This window comes from Heteronotia binoei, chromosome 2, assembly GCF_032191835.1.
Source record: "Heteronotia binoei isolate CCM8104 ecotype False Entrance Well chromosome 2, APGP_CSIRO_Hbin_v1, whole genome shotgun sequence".
In the NCBI taxonomy this organism is placed as follows: Eukaryota; Metazoa; Chordata; class Lepidosauria; order Squamata; family Gekkonidae; genus Heteronotia; species Heteronotia binoei.
Genome location: NC_083224.1, coordinates 49,416,113 through 49,438,904, shown reverse-complemented (window position 1 = coordinate 49,438,904; position 22,792 = coordinate 49,416,113). Strand labels below are relative to the sequence as shown.

Genomic DNA, 22,792 nt, shown 5'->3' with positions numbered 1-22,792 from the left:
CTTCGGGAGGGATGCACATGGAGCGGTGAGGGAGGTAGGGGACACCCGCGTAGCCAGCCATATCAGCCGAATCAACCCTGGCGATCAATGGGGTGACAGATGTCGCAGCCAGATCGCCCTCACAGCCAAGGAAATAAAGCAGTTACTTTTTGCTATTACATTTTGAGATTAATATGGGTGTGTCTAAGCATAGAAGAGACCAAGAGGAACCTTCATTACCTCCTCCTAAGCAAAAGAGAATTGGAGACTTTTACTCTGTACAAATTCCAACCTCCAATCATTTTGAGATTCTGGCTGACTATAATGATGATTTAAATAAACCAGCTTTAAATGAATCAGCCTTAACAAAACAAAAAGTTGGTGATTCACACCCAGTAATTAATAACAGCTGTAAGCCGGAAGGGCAGTGCGGAGTCCTCTAAGCAGCACTGAGTGCAACAATTCTAATGACCCATCTGATTTGATCAGCCTTGTTGCTATAACAGTTGAGCACATCTATAATCAACTAAAACTGTTGCATAGTGAAACTGATCATGCCAGTAAGCAGATCTCTTACTTTGGAAAGAGACTCCAGGAACTGGGAGAGATGGAATCTCCAAAAAGCCCCTTTTTGGATAGTTATCCCAAGACTGCCTTTCCAAAGCAAGTAACAAAGTCAACAACAGGTTACAAATTAAAATCTTCATCTGATGAGCGAGAGCAACTTTATAAACCCATCCTCTCCCCAAACAAAATCTGTTTAACCATCTGCAACTACAAGGGGAGGGGCCCTTAGTGGAACTCTATGCAACTATCCAAAAGACATCTAAGAACTTTATTCCCAGGGGAAACGGCTTGGATGGATCTGCATGAGATAGATCTCTTTGATGCTTGTTCCCAGTCACAGAGGGTGCTTTTATCTTTCAGGTCAGCGCAGATTCCTCAGCTTCTGTTGCGATCAAAAAAATATCTCTCATCCAAAGGAATCTTCCCTATGCGCATCTTCAAGAATGAAATCATTCTACCCCTGATTCATCGAAAGAAATATCCAGACCTACAGGATAACTCTTCAATAGTTGCAGATAGATTCATCCGCCACAGCAAATTTGTCACCTCAATCTTACCCTCTTAATGAATCTATGGAGGTTTTTTCTGCAACCAACATCTTGGAAGACAATATTAGAGATAAGTTCCAATCCCTTCAGTCTTATGATCAACAAGACATTTTAAAAAGACTAGACTTGTTGAAAGAAAGCCTCTTATTGAAGCAGAGTGAGCAGCAAAAGAGCTCTCCTGGGTCTTCTTCTATCGAGTTGCGAGACCTTCAAGATATGCCTTTGATTGACCTAGATCATCAAGATCGTCCTCACTCTTCAATTTCCATTTGCTCTCTTTTAACAAACTCGAATGTGGATAATATGATATCTACTTTCCCATCTGAGATTTCACTAACCACTTACCCCCAACCTGAAATCAGGCGGCCTTCGGAAAGGCTGGTCGTTGCTGAAATCCATCCAGCGCCCACCACGTCTATGGACAATTCCATCTGGCCAAGCCTTTGTGAACTTAGCAAAAATATTTCTAGGGGCCTCGAAAATGAAGGTATGACTTTTGTTTCTTCCTGCTTGCCAAAACAATTTTCCCAAGATGACTGACTGAGATCCCCTTCATTGTCTTCAATTCCAAATACTTCTCCATTATCGGACATTAAAATCATCTCGTGGAACATGGCTGGTTGTTGGAATAAATCCAAAGATGCTGAATTTATTAGTTACCTTAAGAACTTTGATGTCACCTTACTCCAAGAGACTTGGTCCCAAAATCCGATTCATCTTGAAGGTTATAAGTCCTATTTGCTCCCAGCCTTTAGAACCAACTCAAGAGGCCATTTTCAAATGGGTTTGTCTATATTTGTGTCTCTTCTTCATAATTCTGTAGGCATCCCCCTACAGGCTGGAAGTGTTATGGAACAAGCTATCAAGCTTGTTTATGGGAATCTTTCTATGATTTCGGTAAACATATATATCCCTCCTACCCTAGATAAATCGGCCCTTTTACATCATTGGGAACCTTTGAATGTAATTGTGAGTGAATTGGAAACCAAATTTCTTTCTTTTGAAATAATAATAGCAGGAGATTTTAATGCAAGAGTAGGGAATGATGATAAAATCTTTTCTAAGGCCCTTAACCTCCATCTAGATGATACCTTACCATCTTTTTTTTCCTATAGGAGGCAATCTAAAGATAGCTATTCAAATTTGGCAGGCATTTGCTTTGCCAAATTTTGTATCCAACACAATAGGCTCTGGTTAAATGGTTTGGAAAGATTTTCTCATTTGGGGGATTTTACATTCATTTCTAAGAAAGGTTGCAATATAATTGATTATATTACTGTCCCTTTCTCACTAGAATTTTACATAAAAGATTTCTGTATAGGTGATCTCATTATTAGTGATCACCTTCCACTTATCTTGACCCTTCATACAGAATCTTCCCCAGACTCTTCCCTTAATCCCTCTATACACTTGTTGGAGTCTACGTCCTTACCAAAAATCTGCTGGAATAGTCAGACTAAACAAGCAGCTCAGTTACTTTTAAATTCTCATTCCCTTTTGAATCTTAAAAGGGTTTTAACCACCACAATGAATTCTTCAGTGCTAATAATAGCCTATGATTCTCTAGTATCTAACATTCTTAGTTCACTAAATGTTAAACCTAAAAATGTAAAAAAGGGAAGAAACATAAAAATCTCTGCAGCCCTGGTTTGATGAAGAATGTAGAGCCGTTAAAACGCTGTTGTGTAACACCTACAGATGTTACTGTGACTCTGGGGCTTTCTCTTTACCATCAGAGTACTTTGATCTTAAAAATCATATGTCCCAAGTTATTATAAGCAAAAAGAATGATTATGCTAAACTTCAATACGAGGAGCTATACCAGGCCATAATCTTAAATAACTAAAAAATTCTGGTCTATTGTATCAGGTGCCCATAGAGTTGATGCCCCTTCTATGTCTGCCATTTCCCCCAATGTCTGGTACCAATATTTATAATATATAATAATAATAAAATTTTATTTATATCCCGCCCTCCCCGCCTAGGCAGGCTCAGGGCGGCTAACAACATTTATAAACATACAGTACAATAAATATAAGACTTTAAAATTAACATTATTTAAAACCAGTCAGTATACAATTAAAATTTAACTTAATTTAACTTAATCTGACAGTGACGGTGGTATTTCGGCGCTAATTTCTGTCAGTTTACATTGTAACACAGGTCTTTAAACAGAACCATATTGGCGGGTCCCTTTGTTAAACAGCCATAATTCAGCAGTCCGTATACGCTAGCTTGAAGAGGGTGGTCTTGCAGGCCCTGCGGAACTGATCAAGGCTCCGCAGGGCCCGCACCTCCTCCTGGAGCTGATTCCATAGGGAAGGGGCCGCAATCGAAAAGGCCCATGCACAGGTGTTCTGGAGTTTAGCCACTTTCGGCCCAGGGATAGTCAGTTTATTTTTCCCGGCTGACCTCAGTGCTCTCTGGGGCTCATATGGGGAAAGACGGTCCCTCAGGTAGGCCGGTCCTCGGCCATATAGGGCTTTAAAGGTAATGACCAGCACTTTGTACTGGACCCGGTATGTAATCGGCAGCCAGTGCAGTTTGCACAGCCCTGGCCGTATATGCTCCCACCTCGGGAGTCCTAATAACAGCCTGGCCGCCGCGTTCTGCACTAGCTGCAGCCTCCGGGTCCAGAACAAAGGCAGCCCCAAGTAGAGGGCATTTCTTCTCTATGTTCTCCCAAAGTAAACTATACACTTCTAGACCTTTCAAACTTTCTCAGGTAGACCTTCCGGAGTGGCCCTCTGTGACTTCTGATGAAGTTAAAGATCTAATTTTGCAATTGAAATCAGGTAAAGCAGCAGGACCAGATGTTATTCCCTCTGAAATCCAAAAGTTAGATTCAGATTGGTGGGCTACCCCGCTCACATCTCTCTTTACTAGTATTGACAGAACTGGCATAATTCCTAATGCCTGGCTTAATTCAATAGTGGTTCCAATTTATAAAAAAGGAGATCCCGCCATCCCAAATAATTACAGGCCGATTAGTCTCCTATCCACCATTGGTAAATTATATTCTAAGTATCTGCTGAGGAAACTTGAACAATGGATGACATGAGAAAAAATTCTTGGTCCGGAACAGCTGGGTTTTTGTAAAGGCAAAACTACTCTCGATCATTGTAATACTTTGTCCCATCTAATTTCCAAATACACTATTGGGGAAAAGATGAAATTGTATGTAGCCTTTTTAGACTTAAAGGGAGCATTTGATTCAATTGACAGAGACCTGTTGTGGGATAAACTGGAACAAACAAGTATTGATAAAAGACTTCTTACGCTCATTAAAAAATTATATACTTTCAACTTTTGTCAAGTCAAATGCTCCTTATCAGGCAATCTTACGTCAAAAATCCCGTTAAGAAAGGGGGTTAAACAAGGCTGTGTGTTGGCCCCCTTTTTGTTTAACCTCTTTCTTAATGATCTTGCTCCCTTTTTGTCAGATACTGACCATCATAGTCCAAAACTTGGTGCCAGACATGTTCCCTTACTGTTATATGCGGACAATACGGTTTTACTATTTTGTTCCAGAATTGGAATAAAGCGTTTGCTTGTTCGCTGTATCACCTTCCTTAACAACAATAAGCTCCTATTGAACTATGACAAATCTAAAATTGTTGTTTTTTTCCAAATCTTGGAAACCAACTAAATGGTCAATAGGCGGCAAAGAGATAGAACAAGTAAAATACTACAAATACCTAGGAATTCATTTTCAATATAACACACTTTGGACTAATCATCGTAACTGTATAATTAAGTCAGTCAATGTTAGCATTGCAGCTATCCAGCGCTTCTTTTACAGCAGAGGCAATCAGTTTATCCCAGCTGCGCTAAAAAGCTTTAAGGCTAAAGTGATACCGCAGCTTTTAGATGGGGTCCCAGTGTGGATCACAGCCTTGGATAATAACATTGAAGGTGTCCAATCAAAATTCCTACAGAAAATTCTGGGATTCCCAAAGTGCCTACCATATGCAGTTTTGTGTTTAGAAACAGGGACGAATCTTGTGGAAACACAAGCATGGCTAATGTCACTTAAATACTGGCTACAGCTACATTTCCACAACTGCTCTCAGAACCTAATTTGTCAAATTGGCTAGTATTTATTGAGAGGAAAATAAAATCTATGGGCATTGATTTAGATTTACTTCTTATGCTATCCTTAAAAGAAGCTTTTTTGAAACTTAAGCTCAGAATTCTAGATATTGAAATGCAAACGTTATATAGCCTGGGCAACAAGTCCTGCTCCCCGCTGAATTTCAAACTTCCTCTCTCAGTAGGGAAATGAGCGTCATATTTCTCCTCTCTGCAAGCTCCACAGCAACGGCGCACGTTCTTGTTAACGAGATGTAATGCATTACCATCTGCTATCCTATTTGGTAGATTTAACAGGATTGAGTACTCTAATAGACACTGTCTTTGTAATTCCAAGTGTATTGAAACTATTTCCCATGTATTACTGAACTGTCCTCTTTATGATAATATTTGTTGTATATACTTGAAAGATATCTTAGCAGATATGTTGGGCTGTGCTGATTCAGGCAAAGTCCACAAACTTTTAAATGACACTTGCGCTGAGGTAACTTTAATGGTGGCTAGATTTCTCCAACAGGCCATGGAAATACGACAGAGAATGGTTCTGGAATGACCACATTTTATTTGTTTTAATTATTTAATTTGGCTAAACTCGACTCATATATTTTACTTATTTTGTGTATTTTAGCTCCCTATGTACTCTATAATCTAGGATTTTATATTATTTATATATTTCTATTTTACTGCTAAATCTGTTTTATGCCAATAAAGGCTTGCTATTTGCAAAAAAAAAAGTCAATTAAGGGTCAATTGGCAGCACTTTTCTTCATGAGTAAAGCGCAAGGGCTTCCCGAGAACACGGGTGATTTTAGAGTCAGGAAGATGCTTGAGGGTTGGGCAAGGGAGCGTGGGCCACGGGCTGATACCTGGCAACCCATATCCCCTTCGGTGCTGAAGGGGTTGTATAGGGTCTGGCCGGGGATATGTTCCTCTTTGTTTGAGGCCGCACTGTTTCATGCGGCCTCTTTGGTTGCCTTTTTGGGGGCTCTGCATATTAGCGAGTTGGTTGCACAGTCCAAGACTGACAATTCTAACCAGGCACTGTGTGCCAGGGATGTCAAAATTGTACAGGGGCAAATTCTTTTGATGGTCAGGCGGTCCAAAATGGACCAGCATCAGAGGGGGATGACTATTACAATTGGCCAGTGTGTATTACCAGATTTGTGCCCGGTCAAGGCCCTGGAAAAGTATGTACAGCTCAGGGGGGAGGGTGATGGCCCCTTTTTTTGATATAGTGAGCCCCCCCCCTTACAAAATATCAATTTTGGGCTGTGACTGTCAAGGCATTGGCTGAGTTGGGTTTGGGGGGTATCAAGTTTGGAACACATTCATTCCGGATTGGTGCTGCTTCCACGGCAGCAGCAATGGGCTACACCCCCTCCACCATACATTGTATTGGCTGGTGGTGGTCAGCAGCTTTTAAATCCTATGTGCGTCCGTTGGTCACTTAGGATGCTGCGGGAGCAGTTTTGTGGTTTTGTTGCCTGTTGGCATATTTCCGGGTTGTGACATTTTTCTGTTTTCCAGGTGCTGTGGCTCATAGGGAGAGGCGTCGGATCCTCATCTGCGGGCACAGTATGGTGTTCTGGGTGGCCCATCATGCCAGGAGGCCACCAGTGGGCACCCAGCAGGGCCTCAGCAAGTAGGCAACGGTGGAGTGGCTGGGTCGCCAGCGCCTGCGTTGGCCAGGGATCATGCCACTGTTGTTCCGGGGGAGGATGGTGCCTCCTCCTCACATCCTAGTCATCCACCTGGGTGGTAATGACTTGGAATTCATGAAAGGGATGGCCCTTTCTTTTCAGGTGCAGACAGATCTTTGGGGAATTAAGCGAAGATGGCCGGGCATTATTCTAGTGTGGTCAGCAATTCTGCCATGCAGGGTTTGGCGGTCTGCCCTTTCCCCTGGGGGGATAGAACGCGCCATGCGTAAGGCCAACTGGGCCTTACAGAAGGCCATGGAGAGGGGCCTAGGGATATTCCTTCCCCATCCGGCCATACAAGTCGAGAATGCTGATTTGTATAGGCCGGATGGGGTTCATCTGGCTGAGTTGGGCAACCGGGCCTTTTTGGAAGAGCTTCAGCAGGGGTTGTGGTTGGCTCTGGGCCGTCCGGTGGGCGCTAATGCCTAAGCAGAGGCTTGGCATTGGCGGTGGCAGGATGAGGTCATAGTGTTTTCAGGGGAGCACCTATGGCTCAGCACCAGTTGGTGCGGGTGGTCTGTATGAACTGCAGATGGGCTGTATGGCTCAATGAGGGGAGTGCAGATCACGGCAAAGCCTCACCAGGGCGGATTTTTCCATGAGGGATTGATGCTAGCCCAGGTGGAGGTGGGCTTTGGGCCTGGCTGCTCAGCACCAATCAGAATACTGGGCTTGTGCTGGGGGCAGGGTGGCTCGCCCTCCCAGGACAAGGCGGGGTCATGAGGCTGACCCCAGGGCTTATCCCGTTAGGCCATACCCCTTGTCGTTCTAAAGTTTGTTTCCAATAAAGTTTGTTTCCAATAAAGCGGCCCGGTTTTATCCAACACACTGTGTCAGCCTCTTCATTCCGACTGGCGGCACAACTGCAATCCTGCACTAATTAGCCATTTACATCACTGAGGGCAGGTGGGTTTGCTTTTAAGTTTAAAAGGAAGAGTCTACAGATTTGCCATGTCCACAGGAGGTTGCTGGTTAACAGGGCCAGGAAGGAAATTTGCCCATGGTTCTGATCAGCTAATAGACTCTGAGATTTTTGCCTTCCCCAGAGCAAAGATGCTCTGCATGTTTGATAGTACTGTTTAAAAAAGGTTAACTGTCACAAATGGCTGATGGCATTTAGCCACTGGCTTGGGAAGATAATACAGGTTGTGCAGGGTAGGCTCCCTGCATGACCTTTACAGGGATCTAGAGGCTGAGGGCATAACAGTCAGCCTTGGGGATGACACATTGACCATGACTCCAGAAAGCTTCCGACCCTAATACCAGCCCTCTTTTCCCTGATTACTCCAGCAGGTGGGGTGGGGGTTGCTGACAGCACCCAGGCTGTCAACTTCATCCATTATCCTCAGCCTATGCTGTGCCAATACACAAGGAACCCATAACAATGAAGTTATGGCCTGATTCTCCCAGCACAACATGTCCATGTCATCTCTCTCTCCTCCCCCAAGCACTGGTCCCCCCCCTCAAGGCACAATTTCACCCTCCCAATTAAATTGTATCATTCTTCTTTCCCTCAAATTTATTTGCAAAGTCACAGATTGTTGATCCCATGGTATCCAAGCCTTTTAAGTAACAAACACTTCACTACATATGGAGGTACCCTCGGCACGCAAGTGAAACTTACTGAATCCATTAACATCTTGGCAGCTCGAAGAAAAAGCTTCTTCATTATGAACAGCACTGAGCTTTGTAGTGGTCTTGTCTGAAGTAGCAACAGGGCCCATTTCTCTCTGAGTGCTGCTCTGAGTCTCCTTTTGCTTCTTGGCTAGTTTCCTTCAAGGTGTATTGAAGAAGGAAGAAATCATGGTTAGTTTTTTTTTTCCTCTTTCTGTCCCCCTTTCATTAACAGCAAAGAAAAAATATATAATACCTTAAAGAAAAAAAGGGGAGGGGGGAGGAATAAAACCTTTCTGAATCAGACTAACATGCAGGGCTTGTTGCAAATGTGATGAAGTGTTACATTGCATCTCCATTGGAAGCTTTAGCAATGGAGAGTGCCTGTGCAAATCAGCAATGGAGTGCCATGGAAGTTTAAGAGCAAGCAAAAATGGCCCCTATAACTGGTGGACCAAGGGAAACGGTAGTGCCTTACAAAAGAACTCTAATGGTGTAAACTAAACAACTGCCTACACCCAGTTGATGTTTGCCAGATGCCACTCCCCTTGTATTGTGTCTCCCCTTTCCCAGTTGCTAAACCAGAGGGAAAGGAAAGCTTTCAGTGTAGTGATAAAACATGCTAAGATGATATTTGGGGAGGAACTGAGATTCTGAGCTTAGGTAAACACAGCAAATTTGTATTTACAAGTGATGTTTAAAACTGGTTTTGAATTTCACACTGATTGCAAATCTAACAAAAAAGCTGCATGGAATAGTTTGCATGTGAAGTTTTTACATGTTTTCTCCACTTCCTAGCCCACATCAATAATGTTCTTAAGTAAAAAAAAACTAGACAATAATAAATGTTCAGTTAGCATAATAATTAACTTATAAACTCATCCAAGTTTAGAGGAAATATGTGTCTGAACTTCAGCTCTTTATGGAGGGGGGGGGGGTTGAGTTCCTGTTGCCTCCTGTGAGCTTCTCTGCTTGTATAGCACAGAAGCCACTGGCTGGTCACTGTTGGAAACTGGATGGTGTACTAGATGGATTCTAGATGGATCAGTGGGCAGAGGAATGGTTATTTTCCCAGAGGCAGGATTGCTATGAGGGTAATCTGTACTTGAGTTTCCATAAATGAGCTTGATGTAGGTAGAATAACAGGGCATGGAACCTAAATAAGTTTAGTGTAGACGGAATAATGGGGAATGGAACATCCAGCTAGAGAGGATTCACCTATGTTGTGTGCCAAAATCTGAATCGATTGGAAATGACAGAAAATCCTCTAGCATAAATAAGAACTAGTGCCAGCTCTAAAAGCACCACCCTTCCAAAAATAAAAGATTCCAATCTTTACTTCCAGCTGCCAACAGTATGAAAACTGAGAAGAATGATCAGCTAAGCCTCTGCTGACATTTGGCTGCTCCAGTCTTCATTCATATCAGAAGAGAAAACTGTTTAAAAATGAATCTGTGACATTCTATAAACCAGCAGCCCGGAAAGATATCACACAAAACCACCACACCACTAAAGAATGTCCTCCATTGATAACAAAATAAAACAAAAAAAAGCAAGAAAAGGAAAAGAAAAACTGCTTAAGTAGGTGCTTTCCATCCCATTTTCTCTGTACTGAAGACTGAACAATGAAATTAAATTATGTGAAGTTCCCCCCCATAAACTAAATTGATTTGCTCATAGTAAAAACGAACCTAAATCATATGTCTTTCCCTAACTAAAAATTAATTTGATCCGTGAACAGGAAATCCATCTTTTCCATTATTTATTAACCATGTTTATTTAACACTGCAGGCATTTACAAGCTAAGCAATGTTGAAATATGCAGGCTGTAGATGCACCTATGAGTTCTAAGACCTAGACAGCCTCTTGCAGGGAAACATCATGCAATTTATACACCAGGAGACATTGCAATCAACTGGAAAAGAGCTAAATGCTAAAAATGACAAGTGTAACATATATGTGAAAAGGTTATTATTGAATTCATTTTAAAACGAGAATTGTGTATGTGTTATATGTCGTCAAGTCATTTCCGAATTATGGCAACCCTATGAATTAATGACCTCCAAAATGTCTTGCTCAAATCTTGCAAACTGAAGACTTCAGATCCCTATTTTGAGTCAATCATCTCATGTTGGATCTTCCTCTTTTCCCATTGCCATCAACTTTTCCTAGCACTATAGTCTTTTCTGCTGAGTCTTGTTTTCATGTGATGTGAGAAGTATGATAGCCTCAGTTTAGTCATTTTAGCTTTTAGACTAGATTTGATATAGAACACAATTATTTGTCTTTTTAGCGGTCTGTGGTATCCATAAAACTCTCTTACCTACACCCCATTTCTAATGAAGAAAAAATGGGTAAGAACCATTTGGACCTTGAATATTGGTATACCCTAAAATGGTTAACTTTTTACAGTTTCAGGCATCTCTTGTCTGGGGACTCAGTATTGAGGGAAAAGTGGCAGCCTTGCAGGCTGTCATTTTTAGCTCATCATGTCTACAGGTCATTTCAAGCTCATCAAAGAAAAATTCAAACCTGCTTCCCCTTGTATTTTATGGGGTACATGGTCCATTTTAAGTGCCCATTTCTGGCCTGCTGACAATAAGAAACAGCTACTGTAATTAGAAATTAAAATGAGCTAAATTGCTCTGGGAGGTATCTTTTTTGTATTTTGAGCGACACTTTTCCCCCACTTTAAAAACTGCATGAAAGAGTTGCGTTCAGAAGACAGTAATAGTATCCATTGTCACAGCAAATGAGGGCTCATTCAAATATTACCAAGGATGCTGAAAAAAGTACTCAGTATATCAGTGATTGCCAATTGGGGAATAACATTTGCTTGGACTGTCTGGACTGTCTGGGTGATTAAGAAACAAAGAAAGAGTCATTAAAGTGAAAAGAAAAATCTTACCCACATGGGATAATGAGAGGCCCTGAGGAGGTATAATGGATCATACCACTTTAGCATGCAGGTAGTGGATACTTTGAAAGTTCACCTTAAAAACTTCCAACAAAGCAGAAAACCAACACAACAAGCAGATCTCATTGATGCTCTTCCTGTTTTCTACAGGGGATAGTTTCAAAAGGTGATCACTCATGATCCTCAGTCTGTAGTGGTACAGTTCACTCACATGTTGTTTCACTTAATTTCTACCTGATTCTTCAGCATGAGTAAACCACAACAATTAGCTTGAGGTCTCAGCAAAAATCTTTCGTATTTTATCTGTGCAGTTTCTTCCAGATTAGGATTTTGGTAAAAGTTGTACAAACAAGTGTATTTTAACACATATTCATGTTATTTTATTCAAATCTGATGTTTTCAACTGATGGCTGGTTCTTGGGCACGGACAGTAAGTATCATGCTTCATTTTGAGAAATTTCAGCTGAAACCTTGAAAAAATCTATAACTTAATTTATTTTAAAAATGTTGAAATGAGATATAAATTACAAATTACATTAGGCATGTCCCAGTCTTTAAGAGTTTATCCATACTGACAGGAAATGGTGGGTACTGTCACCTTTGTGAACTGCTGGCAGAGTTTGGTAAATTGTCTAGGAAGTGCATTTCAAAGTCAAGGTAAATAAATATAAATAAAATCAACACATAAATGATCTATATGGGATGTGACATGTAAGTCCCATCAGAATCAATGAAATATACCCCAAAGAAGTTCATAGAATGGTCAAGGGCTGTATCTACACATCATTGGATATTGCACTATAAGAATCCGATAGTGGTTATTCTCAAATGGATTATCCTGTAAGGACAAGACAATTCACTTGCCTGTGATCCCAACAGTGCAACAATAGCATAAGGACCAACAATATATATGAGCAGCTCATTCATTCAATGGAAGGAAGCATACAGTGGGCTCCTACAAGAATGAACATTGGGACTGGTCCTATTTAATTGGTTTACAAATGACCTGGAACTAGGGTTGTGTACTGTAGTGGCCTAGTGAGCTTGAATGTTAAGAGCTCCAGAAGAATATCTACAAAGGGGGCAACAATGTGGCACATAAATTTCAGTGAAGATAGGTTAAGGTAGTGCATACTGGAACAACCCCCCCCCCCCAACTTTAACATATTAGCATGAGGTTTGTACTTGCCATATAAACCTATGATGCAGCCTCATTTGGAATACTGTGTGTAGTTCTGATTACTGTATCTAAAATGACATTACAGAGGTTTGAACACTACAGAAGCGAATTATACAAGATGATTAAGGAGTTGGAGCACCTTTCCTGTGAGAAAAGGCTGAAGGCTCTGGGACTTTTCAGTTTCAAAAAGAGCCAACTAAGAGAGGGGGGACAAGATATAGGTTTAAAAATTATGCATGAGGTAGAAGGAGTGGACAGAGAGAACTTTTTTCCTCCTTCTCCCAAAATACGAGAGCTTCAGGGCATCCAGTGAAGATGATGGCCTGTGGGTTCAGGATGGAAAAAAGGAAAACCTACTTTACTCAACAAGTGACTAAAATGTGCAATGCACAGCCAGAATACATAGTGATGAACACAGGCATAGACAACTTTAAAAAGGGATTAGACAAATTCTTAGAGGATAGGTTATCAGCACCTACTAGCCATGGCGACTAAAGGGAACCTTCACATTCATAGACTGTAAAATTCTAAATACCATGCCAGTATGCAGCATCAGGGGAAGGCCTTGGCATCTATGCCCTGTTGCTGGTCCTTCACAGCAATTGGTTAGCTACGGTGTGAGTCAGGATGGTGGACTAAATGAACCGTTGGCCAAATCCAACATGGCTCTTCTTATGTTCCTATGTTTTGCTTAGAATAGCACTGTCGGTTGCAGAGCTTGGTTTTTGATGTCATGCTGTCAATTTTTGTTCTTAGTTGCTTTGTCTAAAATATTGTTCTCTGATGTGTGTTTTTATTTGCCTTGGATATGTAATTATGCATCATGTTATTTACTTTGTTTTGAGTTTTTACTCATACATTTTAGCATCAAGCATTTCATTTGACCAGGAGGCTTTCTTTGTAGACATAGTACCATTACTCTTCTGTCATTTCTATGATGCCTTAATAGACTGGTTCAATTTGTTTCAATTAACTTACTGATTTGGTATCTTCTTGATTTAGATCTCATGCTTCAACAAACAGGAAAGTCCACTCTTTTCTGAGACTGTGTGTGCTTTGGGTAGAGGCATGTTTTTGGAAAATACAGAGGCGTACTCTTCATGCATGATACTAACTTGAATTTGAGTGTGCATAATTGACACCCAATGCCTGTGAAGTTATTTTCATGCAATCAAAATCACTATGACCTTCATGAAAGGAAATGGGAACTGTTTTGAAAATGGAAACAACAAAAAGTTCCACAACATTGCAGGGGAATTCATGATATTCAGCTACAGTCTGCCATCGCTCACCCTATGCCAGCTTGCTTGCTGTTCACATTGTCATTCAGTTTTGTACTCTGAGTCCAACTGCATTGTTCATTAATCCTGTACTGTATGGTTACATTTTTCTACCCTTTCTCTCACCCTTGAGTCAGAAGGAGAATGGTGGGCTATAAATAAGCTAAATAAACAAACAAAATAAGAGTATGCAATGTGAGAGTTGGGCTGTCTTTCTGTCCACCTCTCCTCTATTTTCTTGTCACATGCTAGACTGAGATACCAGACACCAGCCAGACTACACTCCATTTTAATAATCTAACCTGAAAAACTGTATCACAGGAGGGCAGACATGCCTATAATGAAACATTTTGTGCCTCTCAATCAAATACTGATATTGTGAACAGCTACTCTCATTTTCAAAATATTCACAATCATCTCCAATTTGTATACATTTATAATTTCTTCCCACTTTTTCCTCACAGCTGTGGTGAACATAATAAGAAAAGTGGTCTTCATCTGAAGACATCCAAATCAATACATTCCAATATGGATTCAATTATTAATACATCTCACAATTTTCCACATGTGCACTGTGATGCTGTCAGCTGCAGGGTAAAAAGGCAGCACAGCAAGAAATAGGCAGATGATTTCTCTCATTGTGGAGCTGCCACTAATTATAAGGCATGGGTACAATCTGCATCTGAGTACCCTCCTTCATGAAAAGCCAGCTAGTTAGTAAAAGAAACCCAAGTCTGTAATCATTATTTCCCATCATGCATCATCAAAAGCAGACAGTGCATCATCAGTCTTCATACACACTGTTCATCATGTGTGTATCTATATATGACTCACTGTAACCTCAAACTTAATATGGTCAAAACTGAATGTTGCATCTTTTTGCCTAAACCTTCCTTTGCTCATACGCTTTTCAGCATCCGCCCCAAAATAAAAGCACAGGTTTGTTTTTGTCCCTGCTTTCTCTCTTTCATTCCTTATAGTTCACCAGTCATATTTTACACTTCAAAACTTGCAGACCTTTTTCTTCACACACTAGCTCACAATCTCTCACCTTGTCTTTTCAGCCTTCTCCTTTCTGCTTGTCTGCTTTCAGCCACCTAGTACTCTGCCATAAAAAACATTCACCTCCCTTGTCACTATGTACTATCCCTCCTTAAATCCTTATACTGTTTTCTTGTATACTTTCAGACCCAGCATAAACCAACCATCCTTACCTTCAAAGCTCTTTGTGACAGTGTCCTTTCCTTATCTCTTTATTCTCCTATCCCAGAGCACCAATGCCTCTGACCTCTGCTTCTCTAGCTCTAATATCATGGTATGCACCATGCCCTGTAAGCCACCCTGAGCCTGCTTCGGCAGGGAGGGTGGGGTATAAATAAAAATTTATTATTATTATTATTATTATTAGTACCCTGAATCATCCAAAAGTCTTCCTTCTTCCTCAAATGTCTCTGGACTTTCTCCTTTGTGGTCCCTTATGCCCAGAACTGTTTTTCAGCATGCCAGAGTGATGCCACCACTCTCACTTCCTTCAGATCCTATGTCAGAACTTCACTGAAGCCTTTTCATATTTCCTGCATCCCCTATCATTTCCATGAATACATATTCTTCCTATTTCCACTTCTACCACTTTTCCTTCCCTTTGTTTTCTACTTTATGTCAAATTTTAGATTAAGAGAGAAGGGACTGTTTTCTTATAGCATCATGCATATTGAGGGCACTGTATAAGTCATAAAATGTTTACTCTGAAGTAGAGCCTACTGACTTCAATGGAAAGCAGTCCCAGAACAATGTACTCAAGTACAATCTTTGGTTGGCTGTGGCTATGGTTGTTCTGAAGGGAAAATGGATGCAGATTCAACCACATGCACTGGTGTTCTGAGTCCCCCCCCCCCCCTGGTGATTCCAGTCTTCTAATATCGTAATGCATTAGTTATTGAATTTCCCATTTCATTGACTGTACTGACTTACTATGTGTAATTGCCTGGAGTCCATGTGAGAAAGATGGACCATACATAATGTAAAAAACAAAACAAACAAACGAGCCTATCACTTTTGGTTTGCTATATCATCACACCTTAATATAACAACAATTGCAGAATTTCTAAACTGAATGCTCTGGACTCATTAAGGGTAGCCTTCCTGATTTGCTAATAGAACAGGGCTACATGAATTGCTTGGGCACCAGGAGTTCTGCAGACTTCTCAGTGGGAAATGCTAATCTAAAATGAATACGTCCTCAGTAATGAGCACTCCAGACTGCTGGGGTGAATTGTTATTGCTGCTTTATAAAGGTTTGTAAACAAAGGTAGGAACTGCTTATTAAATTCAGCTTAAATTATTTCTGGCAACAAATGGCTGGATGCCCTTATGCTTTGATTTCTTCAAAATGATGATAATGGACAAAGGACTAGATCTGGCAAGCTTACTTTGCTTTTCTGGGAATGAACAATACAGTTTTTATTTTGAATGGCCCATGCAGAATGGAACACTCGGGCTTCAAAGACACATCTGCAGCAAAGCAATTCCAAGTGATCCCTTTAACCCTATAGAGGACACAAGAGAACCCAAAACCTTGTCCTGGACTTGGATGTTGAAACTGAAAGATATAGAAAAGGGTCAGCATCCTTCACCTAGCTCATAAACCAACTTAAGTGGCAACTGGTTTGCCAACACCAATGAGAACCGATGGAGAGCGAGGAAGCAAAGAAATATGCACAGAAAAAAGTTGTGCAACAGACCCTTCTTTATGATCTGCATTGTTTCACAACACTACACATTTTCAGTTTTGAAGGGTTTGTTTTTGTTATCTTTTTAAAATTCATATTCAGGGCACATGTGTTTAAAGATTTTGGAAAAAGTGTGCATACTTCCGAAATCTTTGAAACACCTTCACCTCTTTTAGTTCTGTTCCAATTTTCCAGGCTGAAAGTAAGCCAGAACACCCCAAACATGGTTCCTCTGAACTTGGGTAAGAATTAATTATCCAACATGTGAAGTTATAATAACAAGGGGTAAAAACAAAACAAGGAAAGGCTGAAACTTTTTTAAAAGATTGATTATTCCATTACTGACTCTGAACTCAGTAGTTATCGGTTTTTTAGGCTCTCTTCCTCTTCCATGTCCCTAGAAGAAAACAAACAAACTTCACCGATGGGTGAGCAATTTTAGCTTCTAACAGTGTTGAAGCACAATGGTTGGATCATGTAACTTTTCTTTGAATTCCCCTGAATTCCTACTCCCCAAGCCAATCCTGAGAACTAGAAAAACCTCTGAAACATCAATGGGATTTGGCACCGGGGGTGGGGGTGGTATATAGAAAGAAAAGTGAATTTGTAGAAATTACACTTATTTATTTTATGTTATTTATGTCCATTTTTCTCACTGGGGCTCAAGGCAGATTACACAGAGTGAGCTAATACTTTTAATGCATTCAGAAAGCTTTCTGCAATCGTGAGGGTACACGGGGATGATTTAGGGGTTCCTGAGCATTAAGGAGTAGTTTTTGAATGAATGTAGAAGACTAGAAAATGGAAGGTCACAAATATTCTTTTTGTAAATTTGCCATGTTCCCATAAATATTGAATCTAACCCACAAAAGCCCTGCTAAGAAGAAAGAAAAAAGGTTAAACCAACACAAAGGTTAAAATATTCATCTCCTCCGGAGCTTGATCCAATACAGAAGATAGCTTGCTGAAGTGTTGAGCTGTCTTCTGAATGACAGAAGCATTTATTTGAAAAATGCTTCCCTCCCACAAATAAGGCATTTGAAATGCTATATCTGAATTGCTGACAAGCCATATCACTGACAGCTCCTGATCTCCTCTCTGACCAGCTATCCATAAGCACAACTATTGGAACATCTAAGGAAAACGGCTTTCATCATATTAGTGTCAGTCCCTTGTGGATTACAGGACTGTAGGAAATGTAAAAGTGGCAGGAACTCACCAGTCAAGTTATCAAACACTGGAAAGAAGCATTTGTGTTTTGCTCAGTATGCAAATGAAAAGGTACATGAAGAAACAATGAATGAATGGATTCCTTAAAAAAGAATGCAAGATAATATGTATGGACAGGGCTTTTCTTTTCTTTTTTTTTTTAGCAGAAACGCACAGGAACGCAGTTTCGGCTGACTTGGTGTTCGGGGTGTGACCTAATAGTTCTTGTGGGGCTTTTTCTACAAAAAAAGCCTGTGTAAAACAATGGTGATGTCAGGGGGTGTGGCCTAATATACCATTGAGTTTCTGCTGGGTTTTTTCTACAAAAAAAGCCCTGTGTACTGACACATTTGAAACAGCAAAATGTCAATACCAAAGAATCAGTAGATATTTTACTTTCACTTGTCCAAGAATGAAAAAAATTGTGAGGACAAAAATTAGCAAAATGCTTTCAAGGCACCAAGGAAAAAGCCCTTTCTAAAGCCTGACTGGCATTTAAACTGGCATTTAAGGAGGACTGGATTTCAGTCAACACATGCATTGGTAACAGACCAGTTTAACCCAACAGATCATCCTAAAATATAAACTCTTGAACTGTCTTGCAACTACTAAGATTTCGCATATTTATCAAATGGATCAGATATTGTGAATGACTATAGAGTCAACAAAAACAGGGTCTTCTAATTTCCTTTCTTTTGTTCTAGGATGTGATGATCTAAACAACAAGAATATCTTTCAAAGTTGGGGCTCATATTCTGAACCTATATAGTGTAGTGGTATGGGATTTGGATATAGGGTTTGGATCATAGAGTGGGGCTGAAATCTACACTGCAGAGCACAGTGTGTGATTTCAATCTTAGCTTAACCTAACATGTAGTGTGAGGAAAACCCCCCTTACAGAACATTGTAATTACCAGCTTGGTTGCCAGAGCACCTGGAGAAGTGACATACACACGTCTGGCCAGAGAGTGTGAGTAAACCTATCCAGGGGCAAAAGGGACTTATGCAGTACAAGCAGCCATAACGCTACAAAGGCACTCAAAACTGGTACAAGAGTGTCCACCAGGAGAACGGAAGGCTTCCCGTCGTTCCGTATGATGTCCATCCCAGCTATGGAGCGGAAGAGACTGCACTGCCAGGAGCTATCCAGGCGAATGGTTTTGAAACACTGACCATGGAATCCACCGTGGAGGGCTAACACCACCCGCAGCCATCTTCCTACCAGGCTTGACTCCATTCCAGTGAAGCGAATGGCTCACGTACACACCAGACGTCACCTGTGCCTGCAAGCAACCTACCCACCCCAGAAGTGGTTAATCATCCAACCGCCACTTTCTTTGTCTAACAGAACTCAAGACAAAGACTAATACCAAGGAGAAGACCAAAGAAGAAGAAGAAGAAGAAGACCATCTTCAGCCAGAGCCAAGTTCCTTTGTGTAAACTGGGTGTTACCTAGGCCATGATTTGACTCTCTATTGTCACCCTTTTAGATAAGTCTAATAGCCCTAAGTATCTCCCCACCCAACAATCTCCTCTATTCTTCTCCCCAATGGTCATCTGCTTGGTCCATTTCAACCTGGAAGTTCACTCAGGTATCCAGGATCCAAGCCAGTCCATTGGTCAAGAGCAAGCACCCGATTAGGTGCCACCAATGAACTTTCTATTGGTTGTCGCAGTAGTCCAGCCCTTATGGTCACTGCGAAACCTCCCCTTTTGGGAGGTCATGCATTAGCTGACCACCTTCCTTCTCCCTCATACCTCCCATCCCCTAAGGGCTCAAGAGAGTCCTTATAATCTGTAGACTAGCTACCCACAGGTGTGCTTTTATCAGTATCCCATTTCCGCTGCATAGAGCCATCCCCGATTCCTGATCAGTTTCGGGTCTCTCCTCCCACTTCCTCACTTGTCGCTGTTGGAGCCTTCCTTGAAGACTATGATAGGTAAATATCACCCTGTTTGTCTATCCATGTGTTCCCCTATCTTTCTATCTATGTTTCCTAGGACTGAATGTGTGATTTTATGAGTATTTTATCTTGTATGGGAGACTATATTTTTCTTAATAAATTTTAATGGTTTTACTTAATTAGAGTCCCTAATATTTTAAGTGTTACTTTCTGGATGTGGAATCCTGTATACACAGGTAAAAGATCCTGAGTGAGTCAGGTGCCCACCTGAGAATTCCCCATCCTTGTTTTGAGGGCATTTTGGCTTACAGTAGAATGGGGTCAAATATGACACCCTAAATTCCACCAAGGAACAGCATAATAAAAATTATATACAGTTGGATCCAAAGCACAGGTAGTGGAGTGGACCTGATCCTTAATGCTGAGACCTTAAAGTCTACTCCTAGAAAGGAGGGAGACTACGAGTGTATACTGCAAACAATTTCATATCAATTTTCAACTTGTGTTTTCAACAGGTTTTTTTTTTTTGTTATTTTAGATTGGGGAGGGTCATCATTTGAACTGAATACCAGTCATGCAGGCCTATATTGTAGCCACTGGTTCTCCCAACAGTTGGAGAATGGCTACCAAGCCACTAAGTCTGCCATAGAAGAAAGTCACAACAGATGCATACCTTCTTCCCTTTCATCAAATAAAAGAATACTAAAAGATAACTGAGGAGAATGACTCCCAAAGTTCTTTTCATAACTCCCAGAATTCTGAGACTGTTTACTTTTATTCAAATATACCAGGACAAAGCCAAAATGCTAACATAGAGTATATTTTCAGTACACCCCTACAAGAGACTAAGCCTATTTCTTTGGATGTACCTCAGTTGAAGTATACCCCAAATTAGTTGCTTTGGGTTGGCTGAGGGACACCTGAAGCAAAGCACTCCCAAAAGTCCAGGAGGAAAAAAAAATCTCTCCCAGAATCTTGAGAATGTTCCGGGGAGGCATGGAAATAGGGAGGGAAACAGAAGCAACCCTTATGGGGAAAAGCTCTTTTTCAGCAAGAAGGATGCCAATTGATAGCTTATGCTCTGGGAGACCTTTACATTTTAAAGGAGAAAAAGCTGAACATGCTATTATTGTCCCCACTTGAGGCTTCTCGCTGTCTCTAGCCCTGGATTCAGCAGAGCTTGCCCCACAGCCAAAAATGGCAGATGGGCCAAAGAGCTCCTACCCTCCCATGAGGCTTAGCTGTAATAGTGACCTTTTGCTCTTCGGCCACTGGGGAGGGGCTTTTTAAAAAATCGGCAACTGAATAGTATGATATTGATTTGATAGTATAGCAATATGTGTACCAGCTTCATTTTTTCTTTTTCTTTCTTAAAGTAAGTCTCTGTCTCTTTCCATTGTGGAGATATGCCTTTGTCTTTATATAACTGTAATAGAAGGAGCCAGAGCCTTACGTCAAAAAGAATGAAAGCTGATGATTCAAAGAGCCTGGCACACGTTTTGCTATGCTGTTACATCAATATAACACTATTCAAGTGCTGATTTTAAAAAGTCTACAGTGATGGGGGAGAAAATGGCTGATGCAACAGCCATACTTTATGAGAGTCCAGGAACTCACCAGCTTATCCACCATTTTTGACTTTGGGGAATGAATTGTGCTACTATCAGTGCTGGTAGCAGAGAAAAGTTTTCAGTAGGAATAATGCTGGCACAGTAAGTTCAAAGCTGGCTACCTTTCTTTCCTTTCCTCTTTTCTTACTCCTGATGCCTTGGGTGGAGAAGCATGACAAAATTATATATATATTTTTTGAAGTGCACATCCCTACAACTGATCCAAAAGAACAGTGTAGAAGGAGGACATTGGTGACAATCAACCTTCCCTTTCCCTTTAACCTAAGTGTCAATCCAGGATAGTAACCTGATGGCAACACAAATGGATGGAGTAGGGAGAAAAGACAAGATGACAATGAAGGTGGCTGATTTGAAAGGAAGAATACTTCATGTTGGCCCTCAGAGAGGATAGGCCCAATCTCTTAAGGTGTCTGTCCTGGTCTCTTGTATAAAACATAGGGCTGTTGTTAGCCCAGAAATTGATGGAACAGAATGCCACTGTGACGGTAATGAATGGGTTAATAAGAAAACTAAGGACGCATAGAGCCTGCATCAGATGATCTGAGGGTGGGGGCCAGAGTGCTCAGAACTCTCAGGAAGAGTGATTGACAGTTAACGGCTGAGGGCAGTCAGTGAAAAACAGTCTGAGGGAGACTGCTGAGGAGAGCAGTTGGTTTTTCAGAAGGAGCTGAGACAGGAGCTGAGGAGAGTCTTCGAGGGAAGCAAAGCTCACTGCTAGCTCTATAGAGACAGCCAAGGGGCTTAGTGTGACAGAAGGAGAGTCACAGTGAAAGACCTGAGAGGTCACAGAACCATATACACTTCTCTTTCCGCTTCTCTTTCTCTGTGTTCTGCTTGAATTTTGGCCATTTGAATTTCTTTTTCTGATTCTATTCTGGCCAATTCCAACTGTATTTTCTTAGCCTCCATGCTTTGACTAGGATATTCCTCAGGAATCTCTTCCTGTGCCTGTCCATCCCCAGTGGCTGTGGTAGTTCTCTTAGGAGATGCCATTTCTGACAGGAATTTTTCTAAAAACTGTCTTAATTCCTTTACTGCAGTGTCCCTTTACTTTCTGTGTGTCAAAGTGACACTTATTTTTGGGTTTTTCTTCGAAATCCCAATGCTGGCAACCAAATTATAACAGCTTGCCTGCTGTTTGTCTTGTTCGCTTCTATAAGCGGCTTATGGCGACCCCAGCCCCTCTTCAGCCGCAGTTCTTCCTTTTAAATTTTACCTCATGACTACTGAACAGAAGGGGTGGGTATAATATGGATTTCTCAATACTAGTCTCTTCGGGGGTTTTGTTTTGTTTTCAGATGGATATAGATCTCAATAGTTAGGGGACCACAGCAGCTTTGATGGTTATTCCCAATATACAGGCACCAGAGAACTTAAAAGTAAACCACAGAACTTTATTTACACACACAGCCTCTGTTGGTGCGGGAGTTAGCAGAGTGAGC

At 41.1% G+C, this 22,792-nt stretch overlaps 1 protein-coding gene across 1 annotated transcript in view; it reads right to left on the bottom strand.

Moving 5' to 3' along the window:
- PTPRT (protein tyrosine phosphatase receptor type T) overlaps positions 1-22,792 on the bottom strand; it is a 1,094,059-nt gene that overhangs the window by 126,160 nt on the left and 945,107 nt on the right. Inside the window, exon 18 of the mRNA XM_060230934.1 lies at positions 8,511-8,659. Coding sequence (XP_060086917.1) covers positions 8,511-8,659 — 149 coding nt within the window. The remainder of the gene's footprint in view (positions 1-8,510; positions 8,660-22,792) is intronic.